A 20,020-nucleotide genomic window follows, 5' to 3' on the forward strand; every position below is an offset into this window, starting at 1 on the left:
CAAGAAGACATAACAATTCTAAATATATATGTACCCAATACAGAAGCTCACAGATAAATAAAGAAAATTTTAATAGAGCTAAGCCAATAAATAGCACCACTGTAATTACTGTGTACCTCAACATCCCTCTGTCAGGTCTTGGCAACTCATCAAAACAAAAAATAAATAAACAATGGACTTAACTAAAACTCTAAATCAAATGGACTAAACAGACATTTATACATATTCTTTTCAGCAGCACATAGCATATTCTCCAAGATGGATCATATCTTGGGCCATAAAATAGTCCTCAAGAACTTCAAAAAAAATCTAAATCATACAATGTACCTTCTCAGACTACAGTAGAATAAAACAGAAATCAAGCACAAGAGAAACACTCAAAACTACACACAGTCATGAAAATTAAACAACCTGCTGCTAAATGATTTTGGAGTCAATAATTATATTAATATGGAAATTGAAAAATTCTTTGTACTGAATGACAAAGGGGACACAAGATATCACAATCTATGGGACACAGCAAAGGCATTCCTCAGTGGAAAATACATACCCTTAAATGCCTAAATCAAAAATAGAAATATCTCAAATTGACAACCTAATTTCATACCTCAAGGAACTACAATAGGAAGAAAAAAACAAACCCAAAGTCAGCAGAAGGAAAGAAATAACAAAGGCTAGAAAACTAAATGAATTGGGGGGAAAATACAAAAGATTAATAAAATGAAAAGTTGGTTCTTTGAAAAGATAAAAGTGACAGACCTCCTGCTAGATTAACCAAAAATAGAAATAAAGGACCCAAATAAGCTAAATAGAAATGAAAAAGTAATATTATAACTGATACCACAGAAATACAAAACATCTTCCATGAATACTGTGTCAATCTCTACATGCACAAACTAGAGAATGCAGAGAAAATAGATAAGCTTCTGGAAACACACAACCTCCAAAAACACAACCAGGAATAATTAAACTCCTGAACAGATCAATAGTGTATAGTGATATTGAAGGACTAATTTTTTAAAACTCCCAACAAAATAAAGTCCTGGACCAGATGGATTCATAGCCCAATTCTATCAGACCTACAAAGAAGACCTAGTAGGCATAATACATAAATTATTCCATAATATTGAGAAGGAGAGAATTCTATCCAACTCATTCCATGAAGCCAGTATTCCCTTGATACGAAAGCCAGGCAAAAACACAATAATAAACAAACTATAGACCAATATCCCTTGCATGAATGTAGATGCAAAAATCTTGTATCTAGAAACCCCTAAGATTCTACCAAGAGTTTCCAAGAATTGATAAATAAATTTTAAAATGTATAAGGATATAAAATCAATGAATGTAAATTAATAGCACTTCCTTATACCTATAACAGTCAAGCTGAGAGTCAAATCAAAGACTCAATACCATCACAATAGCTGCAAAGAAAATAAGCTACCTAGGAATATACTTAACCAAGGAGCTGAAAGATCTCTGCAAGGAGAACTATGAAACTCTGAGGAAATAAATCACAGAGGATACAAGTGGAAAAACATTTCATGCTCATAGATAAATAGAATCAACACTGTTAAAATGTCCATACTACCCAAAGTGATTTACAAATTCAATGTAATCCCCATCAAATTAACAACACTATACTTTTCACAGATCTAGAAAAAAATAATTCTATGTTTTTTTTGAATCATAAAAGAGCCCAAATAGCCAAAGCAAAAGAACAAATCTGGAGGCATCAGATTACCTGACTTCAAACTATACAATAAGGCTATACTAACTGGAGAAGTATGGCATTGGTACAAAAATAGAGACTTCAGCCAATGGAACAGAACAGAGAACCTGGGTATAAAATGATCTCCCTATAACCAAGTGATCTTTGGCAAAGCAGACAAAAATGTACACTGGGGGAAAGAAGCCCTATTCAATAAATGGTACTGGAAAAATTGGATAGCCACAAGCAGAAGAATGAAACAGGACCCCTACCTCTCACCACTCACAAAAATTAATCTTAGCTGAATAAAAGACTGAATTCAAAGGCATGAAACCATAAGAATTTTAGGGGAAAATATAGGAAAAATTCTTCTAGATATCAACTGAGGCAAAGAATTTATGACTATGGAAGAAATTGACAAATTCTTAGAAACACACAGCCTCCCTAATCTCATTCAAGAGAAAATAGAATTCCCAAACAGACCAATATCAAGTAACAAAATTGAAGCAGCAGTAAAATGTCTTCAAACAAAAAAGTCCCAGACCAGATGGTTTTACACTCGAATTTTAGTAGACTTGCAAAGAAGAACTGGTACCTATCATGCAGAAATTATTCTATAACATTGAGAAGGAAGGATTCCTCCCCAAAAAGTTTTCTGAAGCCAACATCACCCTGATATCAAATCCAGGAAAGGACTCAAACAAAGCAAAACAAAACAAAACATGAAAACTAAAGACCAACATCCTTTATGAATATAGATTCAAAACTTCTCAATAAAATCCTAGCAAAGTAAATTCAGGTGCTCACCAAAAAATGAATGCATCACAACCAAATGGACTTCATACCAGACATGCAGGGATGGTTCAACATATGCAATTCTATAAATGAAATCCACCACATAAATGGAAGTTAAAAAACCCATGTGATTCTCTCAAAAGACACAGAAAAAGCATTTAACAAAATTCAGCACCCTTTTATGAGAGGAGTGCTTAACAAAATAGGCATAGATGAGACATACCTCAAAATGATAAAAGCCATATGCATCAAACCCACAGACAACATCATACTGAATGGAGAAAAATTGAAAGCATTTCCTCTTACAACTGAACCAGACAAGGTTGCCCACTATCACCACATTTATTCAACATAGTGCTGGAAGTCCTAGCCAGAGCAATCAGACAAGAGAAAGAAATCAAGGGCATCCAAATGGGTGGAGAAAAGGTCAAACTAGCACTCTTTGCAGATGATGTGATTTTATATCTAGAAAACCCCAAATATTCTACCAAGACACTACTGGGATTGATAAGTAAAGCAAGTCTCATGTTACAAACTCAATGTACACAAATCATTAGCATTCATATAAATCAAAAATAGTCAAGCTGAGAACCAAATAAAAGACTCAATACCTTTCACAATAGCAGCAAAGAAAATAAAATACATAGGGACATGTTTAACGATGTTAAAAGACCTTTACAGGGAGAACTATGAAACACTGAGGAAGGAAATAGCAGAGGAGGCAAACAGGTGGAAAAACATACCATAATAATTAATTGGCAGAATTGACATTGTTAAAATATCTATACAACCCAAAGTGATCTACAGATTTAATGCAATCTCTAATGAAATGCCAACAATTTGATGATCTAGAAACAATAGTTCTACACTCTGTATGGAACCATAGGAGACTCTGTATAGCAAAAGCAACCTTAAGCAAAAAGAACAAAATAGGAAGCATCAATTTAGCAGACTTCAAGCTATACTACAAGGCTATATAGTAACCAAGCAGCATGATACTGGCATAAGAACAGAGAAGAGATACACTGATGGAACAGGGCTGAGAATCCAGATATAAAACCATCTTCATATTGTCTTTTGATCTTTGACAAAGAATCCAAAACATACACTGGGGAAAAGAAACTTTATTCAATAAACGGTGCTGGGAAAACTGGATAGCCACAAGAAGAAGACTGAAACACAAACCACACCTTTCACTTTTCACAAAAATCAACTCACCCTGGGTAACGACTTGAACCTTAGGGGTGAAACTATTAGAATACTACAGGAAAATGTTGTAAATACTCTTCTAGCCATTGGCCTAGGCAAAGAATTTCTGAAGAAGGCCACAAAGGCAATCACAGCATAAAAAAATATAAGTAAGTGGGACCTGATAAAATTAAAACCTTCTGTGCAACCAAAGAAACAATCATTAGAGCAAATATATGTACAGAATTGAAAAGAACATTTGTATGCTATATATCCAGTAAAGAACTAATAACTAGAATCCATATAGAACTCAAGAAAATCAGCCAGAAAAAAATCAAGCAACCCCATTAAAATGTGGGCAAAAGACATGAACAGAAACTTTTCAAGAAAAGATAGAATAATGGCCAAGAAACATCTGAAACAATGCTCAACATCTCTAATCATCAGGGAAATGCAAATAAAAACCACAATTAACTCTCACTTATCTCCAGTGAGAATGACTTTTATCAAAATGTCCTAAAACAACAAATGTTGGCATGTATGCAGAGATATAAGAACACTCATACAGTGCTGGTGGGACTGCAAACTAGCACAACATCTATGGAAAGTAGTGTGGAGATACATCAAAGAACTAACAGTTGAAATACCATTTGGTCCAGCAATCCCACTACTGGGTATTTACCCAAAGGGAAAGAAGACATCCTATAAAAAAGACATCTGCACTCAAATGCTTATAGCAGCACAGTTCACAACTGCAAAGATGTGGAAACAACCCATGTGCCCATCAATACATGAGTGGATTAATAAAATGTGGTATATGTATACCATGGAGTACTATTCAGCTATAAGAAACAACGGTGATATAGCATATCGCATATTTTCCTGGTTGAGCTGGAATCCATTCTATTAAGTGAAGTATCCCAAGAATGGAAAAATAAGCACCACATCTACTCACCATCAAATTGGTTTTACTAATCAACACCTAAGTGCACATAGGAATAACATTTATCAGACACCAGGCATATGGGAGGGAGTAGGAGGGGATGGCTATATATATACATAATGAGTGTGATGCACACCATCTCGGGGATGGACACGCTTGAAGCTCTGCCTCGACTCGAAGGGGAGGGGGAACAAGGGCAACATACGTAACCCAAACATTTGTACCCCCATAATATGTAGTAAAAAAACCGACTAGACATTAGACTCTACTTCTCATCATGGGGACATGTTAGTTTCATCCAAATAGTTACTTAGGTGTCAAAAATTAAAAGTCCAAAAACAATAGATTCTGGCATAGATATAGAAGGAAAGAAATGCTTACACACTATTGGTGGCACTGCAAATTAGTACAACCCTTATGGAAAATAGTATGAAGATTCCTCAAGGAACTAAAAGTGGACCTACCATTCCATTCAGCAACCTCACTATTGGGTATCTGCCCAAAGAAAAAGAAGACTTTTAATCAAAAAGACATCTACACTCAAATGTTTATTGCAGCAAAATTCACAGTTGCAAAGATGTGGAATCAACCCAAGTGCACATCAATTCATGAATGGATTAATAAAAGGTGGTATATATGTTCCATGGAGTACTACTCAGCCATAAAAAGATGAATTGATACCTTTTGCAACTATCTGGATGGAACTGGAAATCATTCTCCTAAGTGAAGTATCTCCAGAATGGAAAAACAAAACATCACATGTACTCACTATTAAATTGGAACTAACATATGACCATAAAACTCAGTGGAAATCAACCAGAGGAAAGGTGGGAGGAGGGGAGAGGAAAAGCCTGTCTAATGGATATAATGAAGATTGTTTGGATGATGCATACACCTATAGCTGGGATTCACCATTACAGAAGAGATCCATGTAACATAAAACATTTGTACACCCTTAATATTTTAAAAGAAAAAATAAATCCATTTACATAAAAAATATAAAGCAGTTATGTAAAAATGCTCAAAACAACAACAACAACAAAAAAAAACCCAGGTCCCTTGGTACAACATTCTGCCACAAAACATATTAGTGACTGTTTTACTCTGCTGTGGCTGTCATAAGAAAATAACACACACTGGGTGACTTAAACAACAGAAATTTATTTTCTCACAGTTCTGGAGGCTAGAAGTCCATGATTAAGGTGCCAGGAAACTTGGTTTCTGGTGAGGACCCTGTTCCTGCTTTGCAGACAGACACCCTTTCTCTGTCTTCCCCTGGACTTTTCTCTTTACCTGTGTGGAGAGAGAAAGAACTCTCTGGTGTCTCTTCTTTTTCTTCTAAGGATACTAATTGCATTGGGGCTTCACCCTTATAACTTAATTTAATCTTAATTACTTCCCTAAGGGCCCCATCTCCAACTACAGCCACAATTAGGGTTTCAACCTATAAATTTGGAGGTGGGGTACAATGTAGTCCTTATCATTCCACACTCTGTTCCCCAGATTTTTGTTATTCTTACATGCAAAATACCTTCACCCCATTCCAACAACCCAAAGTATCTTGTCTAAAGTCCAAAGTCTGATCTCAATCAGGTAGAGGTGAGATTCAAGGTTTGATTCATCTTGGGGCAAAATTTCTCTCCAGCTGTGAAACTGTGAAGCCAGACAAGTAACATGCTTCTGAAAAACAATGGTAGGACAGGCACAGGGCATACATAACCATTCCAAAAGGGAGAAATAGAAAAGAAGGAAGGGGTGAAAGGTCCCAAGTAAGTCCAAAACTTAGCAAGGTAAATTCCATTAGATTTTAAGGCTCAAGAATAATTATCTTTGGTTGGATCCCCTGCCCTCCAGGTCCACCAGGGTGGCAGCATCACCACCACAACTCTAAGTGACAGTCTGGCCCATTTGGCACTTTGTGGCAGCCCTACCCCTGAGGCACTGGATGGGGACAGCCTGGCCTGCTGAAACTGAGGACAAAACAGCCTTTCTTCCTAGGCCTAGAGTAGGAATGACAGCCCTGAAGACCTCTGAATAATCACCTCAGGGTCATTCTTCCCATTTCCTGAAGGATAAATCATGTTCACAGCTGAATGTCTCTATTTTCCATCCTATAGTATCCCAGAAGTCAGAAAGCACTTCCTTTATTTCATCCCAGCTCTGTTCTCTTTGATTCAAACCAGTAGAGTCTCTGCTGGTATAATTCCATCTGTATTCTTGGCTCCTGCTGAAGAGACTGAACAAAATTATGGGTAATTTCTTTATGGAGTTGCTGTCCAGCCATACCCTTGGTGTTCTCCCCAGAACACACTTTATCATTTTTTGCATATAGATGGGATAAGAATTTCCCAAATCTTCAAGTGCTGATTTCTTTTTGCTTAATGAATCTGTTAGTTAATCTATCTCCTCTAGCCTTTTACTACAAGCAAGGAAAAACCAGGCTATGCTGGTAACACTTTGGTTAGAAATCTTCTCTGCTAAATATCTAAGGTTGCCATTCTCAAAAGCCACTGTGCAACACACTAAGACACAGTTCAAAATGTTCTTTGCCTCTTTATAACAAAGATTGCTTTTTCTGCTGTTTCCGATAACATGTTCCTCATTTCTGGCTGAGACCTCACCAGAATTTTTTAAACATCCATATTTCTGTGAATAGTCTCTTCACAGCATGCACCTGAAAACTCTTCTAGCCTCTACCCATTTCCCAGTTCCAAAGTCACTTTCACATTTTTAGGTTTTCTTACAGCTGCACACCCCTTCTCAATACCAAAATCTATATTTGGTATCATAAACTGGAGGACTTAAACAGCAGAAGTTTATTTTCTCACAGTTCTGGAGACTAGAGGTTTATGGTCAAAGTGCTGGGAAATTTGGTTTCTTGTTAGGGCTCTCTTTCAGACTTGAAGACAGTCACCTTTTCTTGGTGTCCTCATATGGCCTTTCTTCTGTGAATATGTGGAGAAAGCTTGAGCTCTGGAGTCTCTTCTACTTATAAGGACGTCAATCCTATTGGATTAGAACCTCATGCTTAGAACCCCATTTAACCTAATTATCTCCACAAAGACCCTGTCTCCAAATACAGTCATATTGTGGGTTATGGCTTCAATCTATAAATTTTGGGGGGACACATTTCAATCCATGTAATAACAGTGGCTATGGGAGCAGATTTTTCCTTAGTCAAGCCTTCAGGTGAGACCACAGCCCTGATTCACAATGTGATTATAGTCTTGTGATAGACCTTACAGCAGAATATCTACCAATTATCCAAAGAGGTTATTATATTCATTATGCCTTCTCATTTTAAAAGTAAGAAAGGAACTCAAACATTTAGATTATGATCTGCCACAAAGTATCTGAGGGAGAGAAATTTGGAGACTGAAATTTGGAGAAACTTAAAATATAAGCAAAATTTTTGTGGAGGCCTATGTTCTGTCAAAGAATAGCAATAACAAGATTTTTTATTGTTTTATGGGTTTAGTTCTCACTTCCATGTGATCAAAGTTCAAGCACTTATCAGCAATAATTTTTTGTGGATTCTGTCAGCACAAAATGTTTCCAGTCATACTGTATTTTGAAAATTTCAGGAAACTGTGGCTGAGAAATTAAATACTAGATGAAGTTTCAGTATTTATTTTATTCCTCTCTTCCCTCCATCATATGATCTGTCCTAGATAGGAAATTATATTTCACCAATTATTTGTTTTATCTCAAGTTTTCCTAGAAAAAAATTTTATCTATTCCTTCTGACTTCTGACTTTGGGCACCTATCTCAGGTCCAAGAAGAGAAAAAGAGAACACCTTTTGAGAAAGTCACTTTATCATTTCAAAGGCACAGCTAGCTCATATCTAGCAAGATTTGAGATTTCATTAGGCTTCATAATACATTTGGTATTAATTGCAGCCTAATTTCATCTAGCTTTTGTTATATAAACATTTGCCATATATCTAGGTTAAAAAGGGACAAAAAGGACAAAGTTCTTGAATTTAGCAATGGATATTTATAAGGGCTAATTTATCTAAAGTCTTTATTTTCTTACAACTCATTTTAATTTCTGTATGCTTCATTTTCATTAATCAGACTACTCCATATGGAGGTATGGCATGAAAAATTCTAGAAATCATTCTTATGGAGTCATTTGGGGTCATTGGCTTTTCTTTGTATGTGAACATGTAATCAGGATGACAGGGACTTATAAGATGATATAATCCTCCATATCAAACATGGAATGGTAAAAGCTATTTCCCCAAAGAAGCAGGATAGGCATATAGGTCCATCAGAACAAAGAATAATCACTGTGAGCTGAGAGGCCACTTCTGGATTTCCACAAAATGTTTTAAATCAATATTTTCCAAACTAATTTGATGACTAAGCCTTATTTTCTTTCACATTATCAATTACATTAGAAAACTGAGTTTCAAAGGACTCAATTTTGTTAAACATTTTCATAGATATAGAATATGTCCATATGTCCAAATGTGTTTACTTGTGTCCATCTTTTTTTTTTTTTTTTTTTTTTTTTGCAGCCAAGGAAACAATCAACACAGCAAACAGACAACCTACAGAATGGGTGAAAATATGCACATGCTATACATCTAATAAAATGCTAATAATCAAAATCTACAAAGAACTCAAGCAAATCAGCAGGAAAAAATCAAACATCCCCATTAAAACATGGGCAAAAGATGAACAGAAGCTTTTCAAAAGAAGATAGACTAATGGCCAATAAATGTATGGAAAAAATGCTCAACATCTCTAATATCAAGGAATTATAAATCAAAATCACAGTGAGATATCACCTAACCCCAGTGAGAATGGCTTTTATCAAAAAGTCCCAAACAAAAGATGCTGGCATAGATGCAGAGAGAAAAGAAAACTGTGTGCCCATCTTGACATTAACAAAACTTTCATAGAAAATTCAGTTCTGAGCAAAAGTAACTTCCTTCTGATCCCTTTGATATAAGCTGGTTGAAATGTGGATGGTAAAGTAAATGAATTTGGTGACATAGTTTATATTTTAGATAAAGATCTATATAATTATTTTTACTAGATCACATTTATATAACAAAAACTTTTAAATGTGAGGCATGAAACTATTTGGAATTTCAGGGTAGCAGTTTCAGGGTACAGTTCCCTTTATTCTGTGGGATCTTCTAGGCAATTCTTTAACTTCCTTCATTATCCATATCCTAACATGATGAGGAAGTAGCCAGCAAAAAAACAATCTCAGCTTTTATAATGAGTTCTCCTTTTCAGTATCATGAACTGAATTTTACAGTCTTCTCTTTTCTAAAATACAGATCTGTTTTCACACATGAGTATGCTTCTGGAGCATATATAAGAGGACCCAGGAATTAAATCTTAGGACTCAGGAAGAAATAGTACCATAATGATGCTGCCTCAAAACTCTTGGCATATTGGTAAGGGTTTGCTTTTATTTTGCTCTGCCATTTGGGAGATGGTGGGTTGGTAGGAGTATATATAACAACAGAAAGACATAAATATTATGCAGTAAGTATAAAAATAGTACATGAAAAATGTTAAAAATATTGAAAGTTTCATGGAGCTTAGAGTAGTAGCAATATTGGAAGCAAAATTGAAATCCAAGAAAGGGAAAAATTGTTAATAAAGTCAACAAAAAAATGTGTGATAAAGTCTAGAGATTAGAATTAACATGAGGATATGAAGTTGTAGAAAGGAAAAGCAGGTATAAATGAGAAACTCATATTTATTGTTGCCAAATTCCAGGTACTACAGTAAATGCTTTACATCATTTCAATTTAATTCACACAAGTAATTTGTGATATAGATATTATTAAACCCATTGATAGATGGCAAATGACCATTTATAGGGGCTAACTGATTTATGTAAGGTCATATAGTAGGTTTCAAAGTGTACTTTAAATCCAGGACCAACTATATCCAAGCCTTTGATCTTCTTGCTATACGTTTTAGTAAAAGATAGAAATAAAAAGACATTATGATTAAAAAAAAAAACAAAGATTGTGTCAGGCAGGTGGGGGGAAGGGGATGGGTTTATATATATACATTATAAGTGCAATGTGCATTGTCAGGGGGGTGGACATGCTTGAATCTCTGACTCGAGGGGGGAGGGAAGGCAATAGCAATGTATGTAACCTTAACATTTGTACCCCCATATTATACTGAAATAAAAAAAAACACAAAGAACAAGTCTTTAATGGACGCTAAAGAGTAAGGATGTAGAAAGGAAAATATGGCCAAGAAATATTACAGAGCATATCTGAAACTAATAGTGATCTTTCCGCTTATGTTTCATGGATGTTTAGTGGAAATATGGAATGGTGAAGGGCAAGGCTGCCTCTTATCTAGCAAGACTCAACTTAATGAATTCCAGTGTGAATTCTTAATTCATGTATGATACTTAAAGAATAATCTTATTTACATTTTATGGCCTTCCATCTTAGCACTACTTTTACTGTATCCCAGAGATTTTGGAAGCTTCTGCTATCTTTGTTGTTCAATTCAAAAATCTCTTGATTTCCATCTTGGTTTCATTATTGACCAAAGGATTGTTTATTCAGTAGCAGGTTTTTTAATTTTGATGCATTTTTATAGTTTTGAGAGTTCCTCTTGGAGTTGATTTCTAGATTTATTCCACTATAGTATAAGAAGATACATGGTATGAATTTAATTTTTCTGAAATTTCTGAGGTTTGTTTTGTGACCTAACATATAATCTATCTTGGAAAATGTCCCATGTGCTGATAAGAATAACGTATATTCTTCAGTTTGGGGATACAATGCTTTATAAATGTCTGTTAGGTCCATTTGTTCTAGAATTCCATTTAAATTCAGTGGTTCTTTGTTGATTTTCTGTCTTGATAATCTGTCCAGGTCTGCCAGTGCAGTATTAAAGTCCCTGGCTATCATGATGTTGTTGTTGATTTCCTTGCTTAGATCTAGTAGGATTCGTTTTATGAATCTGGGAGCTGTGTTAGGTATATATATTTAGGATTGTTATATCTTCCTGTTGAATTGCTCCCTTTGTTATTATATAATGTCTGTCTTCATCTTTTTTTACCATTGTTGATTTAAAGTCTATTTTATCTGATATAAGAGCAACAACTACTGCTATGCTTTGTTTTCCATTTGTGTGGAATATGTTTTTCAACCCTTTACCTTGAGTCTATGAGAATCCTTGTGATTTAAATGGATTTCTTAGAGATAGTATATATTTGGGTTGTATTTTTTATCCATTCAGCCAATCTATATCTTTTAAGTGCAGCATTAAGACCATTTACATTTTTTCTTTTTTTGAGACAGAGTCTCACTCTGTTGCCTGGGCTAGAGAGCCATGATGTCAGCCTAGCTCACAGCCACCTCAAACTCCTGGGCTCAAGCAATCCTTCTGCTTCAGCCTCCTGAGTAGCTAGGACTATAGGTATGTGCCACTATGCCTGGATAATTTTTTCTATACATTTTTAGTTGTCCAGCTAATTTCTTTCTATTTTTTTAAATAGAGATGGGAGTCTCACTCTTGCTCAGGCTGGTCTTGAACTCCTGAGCTCAAACAATCCTCCTGCCTCGGCCTCCCAGAGTGCTAGAATTACAGGCATGAGCCACCACGCCCACCCCCAAGACCATTTACATTCAATGTTAGTATTGATATGTGAGATACTGTTCAGTTCATCATGTTGAATGTTATCTAGTTGCTTTGTTTTCTCCCTCTTGTTACTGTTTTATAAGAGCTGTGACTTTTAACTTTCAGGTGTTTTTATATTGGTGGGTAGTGATTGTTGTGTTCCATGTGCAGAGCACTTTTAAGCATATCTTGTAGGGTAGGTCTAGTGGTGACAAATTTCCTTAGTGTTTGCTTGCCTGGAAAAGACTTTATTTTTCCTTCATTTATAAAACTTCCTTTTTCAGGATACAAAATTCTTGGCTGTAATCTGTTTAAGGAGACTAAAAATGGAGCCCTAATCCCTTCTGGTTTGTAAGGTTTCTGTTGAGAAGTCTGCCATTAGTCTGATGAATTTTCCTTTGTAAGTTATCTGATGCTTTCATCTTGCAGCTTGTAAGATTTTCTCCTTCACTTTGACTTTGGCTAGACTGATGACTGTGTGCATTGGTGATGTCCTATTTACTATAAATCTTCTAGGTGTTCAATGACCTTGTATCTGGATGTCTAAATCTCTGACAATACCAGGGAAGTGTTCCTCAATTATTCCCTCAAATAGATTTTTTCATGCTTTTTTCTTTTGCTTCTTCTCTCTCAGAGATACCTGTGATTCCATATTCATTTGCTTACATAGTACCATATTTATCAGAGAGATTATTCATTTTTCTTTATTCTTTTTTCCACATTTCTGATTGACTGGATCAATTCAAAACCTCTGAAATTCTTTCTTCTGATTGGTCTAGCCTGTTTTTAAAACTTTCTACTGTATTTTGAAATTCCCTAAATGATTCTTTTCATTTCCAGAAGTTCTGTTATATTATTCTTATATTATCTAGCTCCACCTCTTTAGTGAATTTTTCATTTATGTCCTGAATTTGGGGGGGTGGTTCTTTGTTTTGGTTTTTAACTTTGTCATCAATCCCATTGATCTTACTTAGCATCCATATTCTGAATTCCATATCTGACATTTTAACAATTTCCTTTTTGGTGGGAATCCATTGCTGAAGAGCTATTGTAATCCTTTGGGTTGTATGTATCAAGCCAGCCTGGTTTTTCATATTGTCACAATTCTTATTCTGATTCTCATCTGAAACCTCTGCTCATTCTCATCTGAAACCTCTTTTCTCAGCTCAAGACAGATAGCTTGTGGTACACCTGTTCTCTGCTGTGAATTTCTATTGCCCAGTGAAGAGAAGGAGAGGTTCCTGGATTACATGCTTGAGTCCTATTCCATAAAATTGACCATACAGGAAAGGGGTAGATGCATTGTGGGCCTTTAATTAACACTGCTGCTCTCCTGTGTCTCCCTGTTCCCTTGTGGTTGTCATGGGCCATGGGCATGCAGGGCATGAGCATTTACCTTACCCAGGTCCATCAGTGGCACTATTACCCAGGCTATTGTGACAGTGGCTGTGCCACCCAGAAAACAGAAGTGGGTGCCTGGGGCTGTGGAAATTCTCTCTGTCCAGTTCCAACCACAGCTGTGGCTGGGTGGAGCCACCCAGATGGTGGCAGTGGGCTCCAAGTCCATGGCTTTCCACTCTGCCTGGGTTGTCCAACAGCAGTGGGGGTTGCAGCACCCACCCAAAAGGTGCACAAGAGTGCCTGGCATCCTCCCCAATATAGCAGCAGCTACAGATCTGACCCTTTGGTAGATGCAGCTCTCTGGGACTAGAACTTCAAAATGGCACCATCCACAGCCCTCAGGGTTCATAAACCAGCAAGACCCCACTGTGCCTTCTCTCTAAAGCAATGCCATTGCACAGTCTCGTCAGCTCCCTATGTCAGTCCAACAGCGTGCTGCAGTGGAGGGAGCCCTCCTGCAGCTCCAATTGCAATGTCCATGGGGGAAGTGTGGAGCCCTGTGGTTCTCCTCTGTCCCTTCCCCACATGTTGGTGCCTTCCCTGTGTACCTCTGATCCTGCTGAGTGGGTCACCCATCTTCCTTCTCCTTCACTGTGGGAGCCTCCCATTATCTCTCTGTTGATTCCCAATGCTCTCTCTTAGACAATCTATCTGATGATGAATATCTACTTGCCATTTTTGATCCCCTCCCTGAGAGTAGTGTGTACAGGCTGCTTCAAGTCCACTATCTTGGCCCCTGTTTATTTAACTTTAACACACTGCCTGCCATGTGTATAATTAGAAATAGAACAAGAAAGATGAAGTCCTTGAATTTTGTGAGATGGTATTAGATAGAGGGTCACAAGTTCTGGCAATTATACCTTAATAGCTATAGCTTCTCTTCTTAATAGCTATATAGCTTCTCTCTACCAAAAATAGAAAAAATTAGCAGTGTGTAGTAGTGCACACCTGTAGTTCCAGCTACATAGGAGGCTGAGGCAAGAGGATCACTTGAGTCCAGGAGTTTAAGGTTGTAGTGAGCTACAGTGATGCCACTACACTCTACCCAGGGCAACAGAGCAAGACCCTGTCGAAAGAAAGAAAGAAAGAAAGAAAGAAAGAAAGAAAGAAAGAAAGAAAGAAAGAAAGAAAGAAAGAAAGAAAGAAAGAAAGAAAGAAAGAAGGAAGGAAGGAAGGAAGGAAGGAAGGAAGGAAGGAAGGAAGGAAGGAAGGAAGGAAGGAAGGAAGGAAGGAAGGAAGGAAGGGAGGAAGAAAGAAGATAGTTTTCTATCAATTATAGATTTTCTATATCGTTCAAGTAAACATAATAAATATTATTTTAAAACATTCCCTCTACATTTATCCCTGTAAATTACTATGGATTAATCTTCCCATCTGCCTTTAAAATAAACTTTCTAAAATATACGTTGTATTTATCATGTTCTGATTACATTTTTTAAAGCCCCCAAATTACTCTCAGAATAAATTCTCAACTCTTTTGCTTATACTTTGTTTCTATCTCAACTCATTCTTCTCTCCCAGATGTAGTATAAGCTTGACTAGCTCCAGAACTGAGAATAGATTAGTAAGTCAGGGAGAAGAGGGAAAAGGTGGCAAGATCCTGTAGGTAAAATGTTAAGACTGGAAAAAAAGTGGATAGTTTTGGTAAATATCATGAGCTCAATCAGCAGTTATTGAAGCCAACTACCAGTTTGATTAGCTTGTACATTCCAGTCACAAACCACTCAGTAGAATGCAAAGAAGAGCACTTATTCATTCCTCTATTCCTATATCGAAGCACTAGATCTGGTACATATCTCATAATCAATAAATGAGGAAATGAATGAGCAAAATGGGGTGATAATGTTAGGAGGAATAACATAGTAATAAAACTGAAGAGAAGGTAGATCGAAGAGTTGAGAACTAAAAAGAATTAGACCCAAAATGCTAATCAAAGCACTCCAAACAGTTTTGAAATACATTTAGACATAGAATGCAAACTTTCAACATCACATCCTAAAATATGTGCCCCAATACAAACCATTTTGTGGCTTTGCATCATAAACAGGATCTAATGCTGTGACATTTTGGAGGAATACAGACTTTTAGTACAATATATTTGACGGGTGGCAGAATATTTTTTTTACTGCTTCTATCTTATTATGGGTTTAAATCATTAAGGTCATATACAAATTCTCAGAAAGATACTAAATTTGAACTCATTATATTTCATTTCTCCAGATTTCGGAAGAAGCTGCTGTCATCAGAATCTTTTGTCTACTGTGGTAATTTACATCCTGCTCCTGAATTCCTGTTTTCTCACCAGTACTTTTGGTGAGTTCTGAGGGATGACTTTGGGACTTACAATACTCCATCTCACCTTTGCCCTACTCACTATCCAAAATAACTTTTTTGAGGGAAATAGAACATGCAAAACTAATTTTGGAAGTCCAATAAATATGTCCAGTAAATAAAGGTGTCAGAAGTATTAATATTTTCATACATTCCACATTAAAATTTTCTTTGAGATTTTTTACTTCAGATAAAGATAAAGATAATTTCTAAAAGTGAAATGTCTCATTGAAAAAATATCAATATCATATTTTTGCAATTAGAAAGATATATTAATAAAAATTTGCAACCTATAGAAATCAGAGAGAACTAAACAAATAGAAAACATATAGAATATTAACACTCAGAAAAACACTATTAGGAATTTAAAAACCAATTTGTGGTATATTTTCATATGACTGTATAATATTTTAAGGAAAATTAGTATTGGATTAGGCATATACATTACCTTCAACATCTTTGTTTCCTTACATATCACACTTGATACACTATTTTACTGGCTGTGTACATTTCTGTCATCTGGATGCATGTGAATTAAGTAATATTTCAATTATTTTAAAAATAACTTCATAGTTAAAATTTTAAAGTAACTTAAATTAAAAATTAAAATTAAATTTTAAAATTTCATAGATATGATACAGAAATGATCATTTTTCCATGTTTTCATTATTTTCTTTTTTGTCCTCATTAATTTTATTTTTAATTTTTATTTTTTTTATTTTAGCATATTAAGGGGGTAAAAATTTTTAGGTGACATGTATTGACTTTGTCCCATGCCAATATTTATTGTTTTGGGACTTTTTGATAAAAGCCATGATCCCTGGAGTTAAGCGATATCTCACTGTGGTTTTGATTTGCATTTCCCTGATAATTAGAGATGTTGTGCATTTTTTCATATATTTCTTGGCCATTAGTCTGTCTTCTTTTGAAAAGTTTCTGTTCATGTTCTTTGACCACTTTTTAATGGGGTTGTTTTTTTCTTGCTTATTTTCTTGAGTTCTATATACATCTAGTTATTAGTGCTTTATCAGATGTATAGCATGCAAATATTTTCTCCCATTCAGTAGTTTCTCTGTTTGCTCTCATGATAGTTTCTGTGGCTGTGCAGAAACTTTCTAATTTGATCAGGTCCCATTTCTTTATTTATTTTGTCACTGTGGTTGCCTTTGAGGTCCTCTTAATAAATTCTTTCCTTAGGCTGATATCTGTAAGAGTTTTTACAACATTTTCTTCTAGAACTATTTCAGTTTCATGGCGTAGGTTTAAGTCAGTTATCCACCATCAGTTGATTTGTTTTAATTTATTTTTTATTTCATCATATTATGGGGGTACAAATATTGTTAAGGTTACATATATTGTCCTTTCCACCCCTCCCCCTACTCCCCCACTTCCCCCCAGCGTGAGTCAAAGCTTTTAGCGGGTCCATCCCCCAGATGGTGCTCATCACACTCATTATGTAAGTATACACTGATCCCCTCCTCCCTTCTCCCACCCCCCTCCCAACACTGGATAAATGTGGGGGTTTTTGACACTTTGGTTACATTGTATATCTTTGCCTCTCCCTAGGAAGGGTTAGAGGTATGCCCTTCCCCTCCACAATGCTCACCACATCCCTAAGATGTGGGTCTCCCCCTCCATGGAATCCCTGATGAACACTACCACCATTTGAGCACATTAGTTTTTATCAGTCAGTACCAATTTGATGGCGAATACATGTGGAGCCCATTTTCCTGATCTTGTGTCACCTTACTTTGGGTAATGGGCTAAAGCTTAATCCAGGATAGTATAAGCAGTGCTAGCTCGCTGTTGTTTCTTAGAATTGAGTAATATTCCATTGTGAACATATACCACATTTTAATTATACACTCATGAATTGACAGGCACTTAGGTTGTTTCCATGTTCTTGCAATAGGGAATTGTGGTGCCAAAAACATTCGAGTGCAGATGTCTTTATAATACAATGTCTTATGCTCTTTTGGGTAGATGCCTAACAATGCTATTGCTGGGTGGAATGGTATTTCTATTTTTAGCTGTTTGAGGTATCTCCAAATTCTTTTCCACAAAAGTTGCACTAATTTGCAGTCCCACCAGCAGTGTAAGAGTGTTCCTGTCTCTCCACATCCTCACCAGCATTTGTTGTTTTGGGGTTTCTGGATACGGGCCATTCTCACTGGGGTTAGGTGGTATCTCATTGTGGTTTTGATTTGCATTTCTTTAATGATTAGAGATGTTGAGCATTTTGTTATATGTTTGCTGGCCATTATTCTGTCTTCTTTGGAGAAGTTTCTGTTCATTTCCTTTGCCCATTTCTTGATGGAGTTGTTTGATTTTTATTGTTAATTCTTTTGAGTTCTAGATAGATTCTTGTTGTTAGATCTTTATCAGAAGTGTAGAAAGCAAATATTTTCTCCCATTCTGTGGATTGTCTATTTGTTCTAATGATAGTTTTCTTGGCTGTGCAGAAGCTTTTTAATTTGATCTGATCCCATTTGTTTATTTTAAATGAAAGATATGAAAGATTTATACAAGGAGAACTACAAAACACTAAAAAGAGAAATTGTAGAAGATGTAAACAGATGGAAAAATCTACCTTGTTCATGGATTGGTAGAATAAATATTGTTAAAATGTCAATATTACCTAAAGTGATCTATGGAATTAATGCAATCTCCATCAAAGTACCACCATCATTCTTTACAGATCTAGAAAAAATAATTCTTCACTTTGTATGGAACCAGAAAATTCTCGTATAGAATTGCCAAAGCAATCTTAAGTAAAAAGAACAAACTGGGAGGCATCAGTCTTCCTGAATTCAAGCTGTACTATAAAGCAATAATAGTTACATCAGCCTGGTACTGGCACAAGAACAGAAGCATGGATATTTGGAATAGAACTCAGATATCAGAGATGAAACCATCAGCATACGGTAACCTAATCTTTGATAAGTAGACAAAAATATACAATAGGGAAAAGAATCTCTCTTCAATAAATGGTGCTGGGAAAACTGGATAGCTACATGCAGAAGATTGAAACAGGATCCCTACCTCTCACCTCTCACAAAAATTCACTCAAGATGGATAACAGATTTAAACCTAAGACATGAAACCTTAAGAATTCTAGAAGAAGATTTTGGGAAAACCCTATCAGACATTGACCTAAGAAATTCATTGACCAAAAACATTGACCAAAGAATTCTTGAGGAAGACCCCCAAGGCAATCACCACAGTATCAGTTGATTTTTGTGAGGTGAAAGGTGAAAGGTGCACACCCTGTTTCAGTCTTCTACATGTGGCTATGCAATTTTCCCAGCACCATTTATTAATTAAGGATTCTTTTCCCCAATGTATGTTTTTGTCTGCTTTGTCAAAGATTAGATGGCTATATGAGGATGGTTTTATATCTGGGTTCTCAGTTGTGTTCCATCGGTCTATGTGCCTGTTCTTGTGCCAGTCCCATGCTGTTTTAGTTACTATAACATTGTAATATAACTTGAAGACTGATAAATTAAGGCCTCCCAATTTGTTCTTTTTGCTTAAGATTGCTTTTGCTATATGGGGCTTCTTCTCTGGTTCCAAGTAAGACATAGAATTATTTTTTCTAGATCTGCAAAAAATGATGCTGGTATTTTAATAGGGATTGCATTGGATCTATAGTTCACTTTGGGTAGCATAGGTATTTTAACAATGTTCATTCTGCTGACCTATGAGTTCGATATGGTTCTCCACCTGATTACATCCTCTGCTATTTCCATCCTCAGTGTTTCATAGTTCTCTGTATAGAGGTCTTTCACCTCCTTAGTTAAATATATGGCTTGGTATTTTATTTTCTTTGTTGCTATTGTGAAGGGTATTGAGTCTCTGATTTGGTTCTCAGTTTGACTATTGTTGGCATATAGGAATGTTACTGATTTCTGTACATTGATTTTGTAACCTGAGACTTTGCTGAATTTGTTTAACAATTCCAGTAGTCTCATGGCAAAATCTTTGGTGTTTTCCAAATATAAGATCACATCATCAGAAAAGAGCAATAGTT

General features: G+C 35.9%; 1 protein-coding gene across 1 annotated transcript in view; it reads left to right on the forward strand.

Moving 5' to 3' along the window:
* The first annotated feature begins 9,918 nt into the window (after nucleotides 1-9,918).
* Nucleotides 9,919-20,020, forward strand: part of CD163L1 (CD163 molecule like 1) — a 170,016-nt gene continuing 159,914 nt past the window's right edge. Inside the window, exons 1-2 of the mRNA XM_076007858.1 lie at nucleotides 9,919-10,055; nucleotides 15,880-15,972. Of these exons, the coding sequence (XP_075863973.1) occupies nucleotides 10,025-10,055; nucleotides 15,880-15,972 (124 nt within the window). The 5' untranslated portion in view covers nucleotides 9,919-10,024. The remainder of the gene's footprint in view (nucleotides 10,056-15,879; nucleotides 15,973-20,020) is intronic.

This window comes from Microcebus murinus, chromosome 10 (genome assembly GCF_040939455.1).
Source record: "Microcebus murinus isolate Inina chromosome 10, M.murinus_Inina_mat1.0, whole genome shotgun sequence".
In the NCBI taxonomy this organism is placed as follows: Eukaryota; Metazoa; Chordata; class Mammalia; order Primates; family Cheirogaleidae; genus Microcebus; species Microcebus murinus.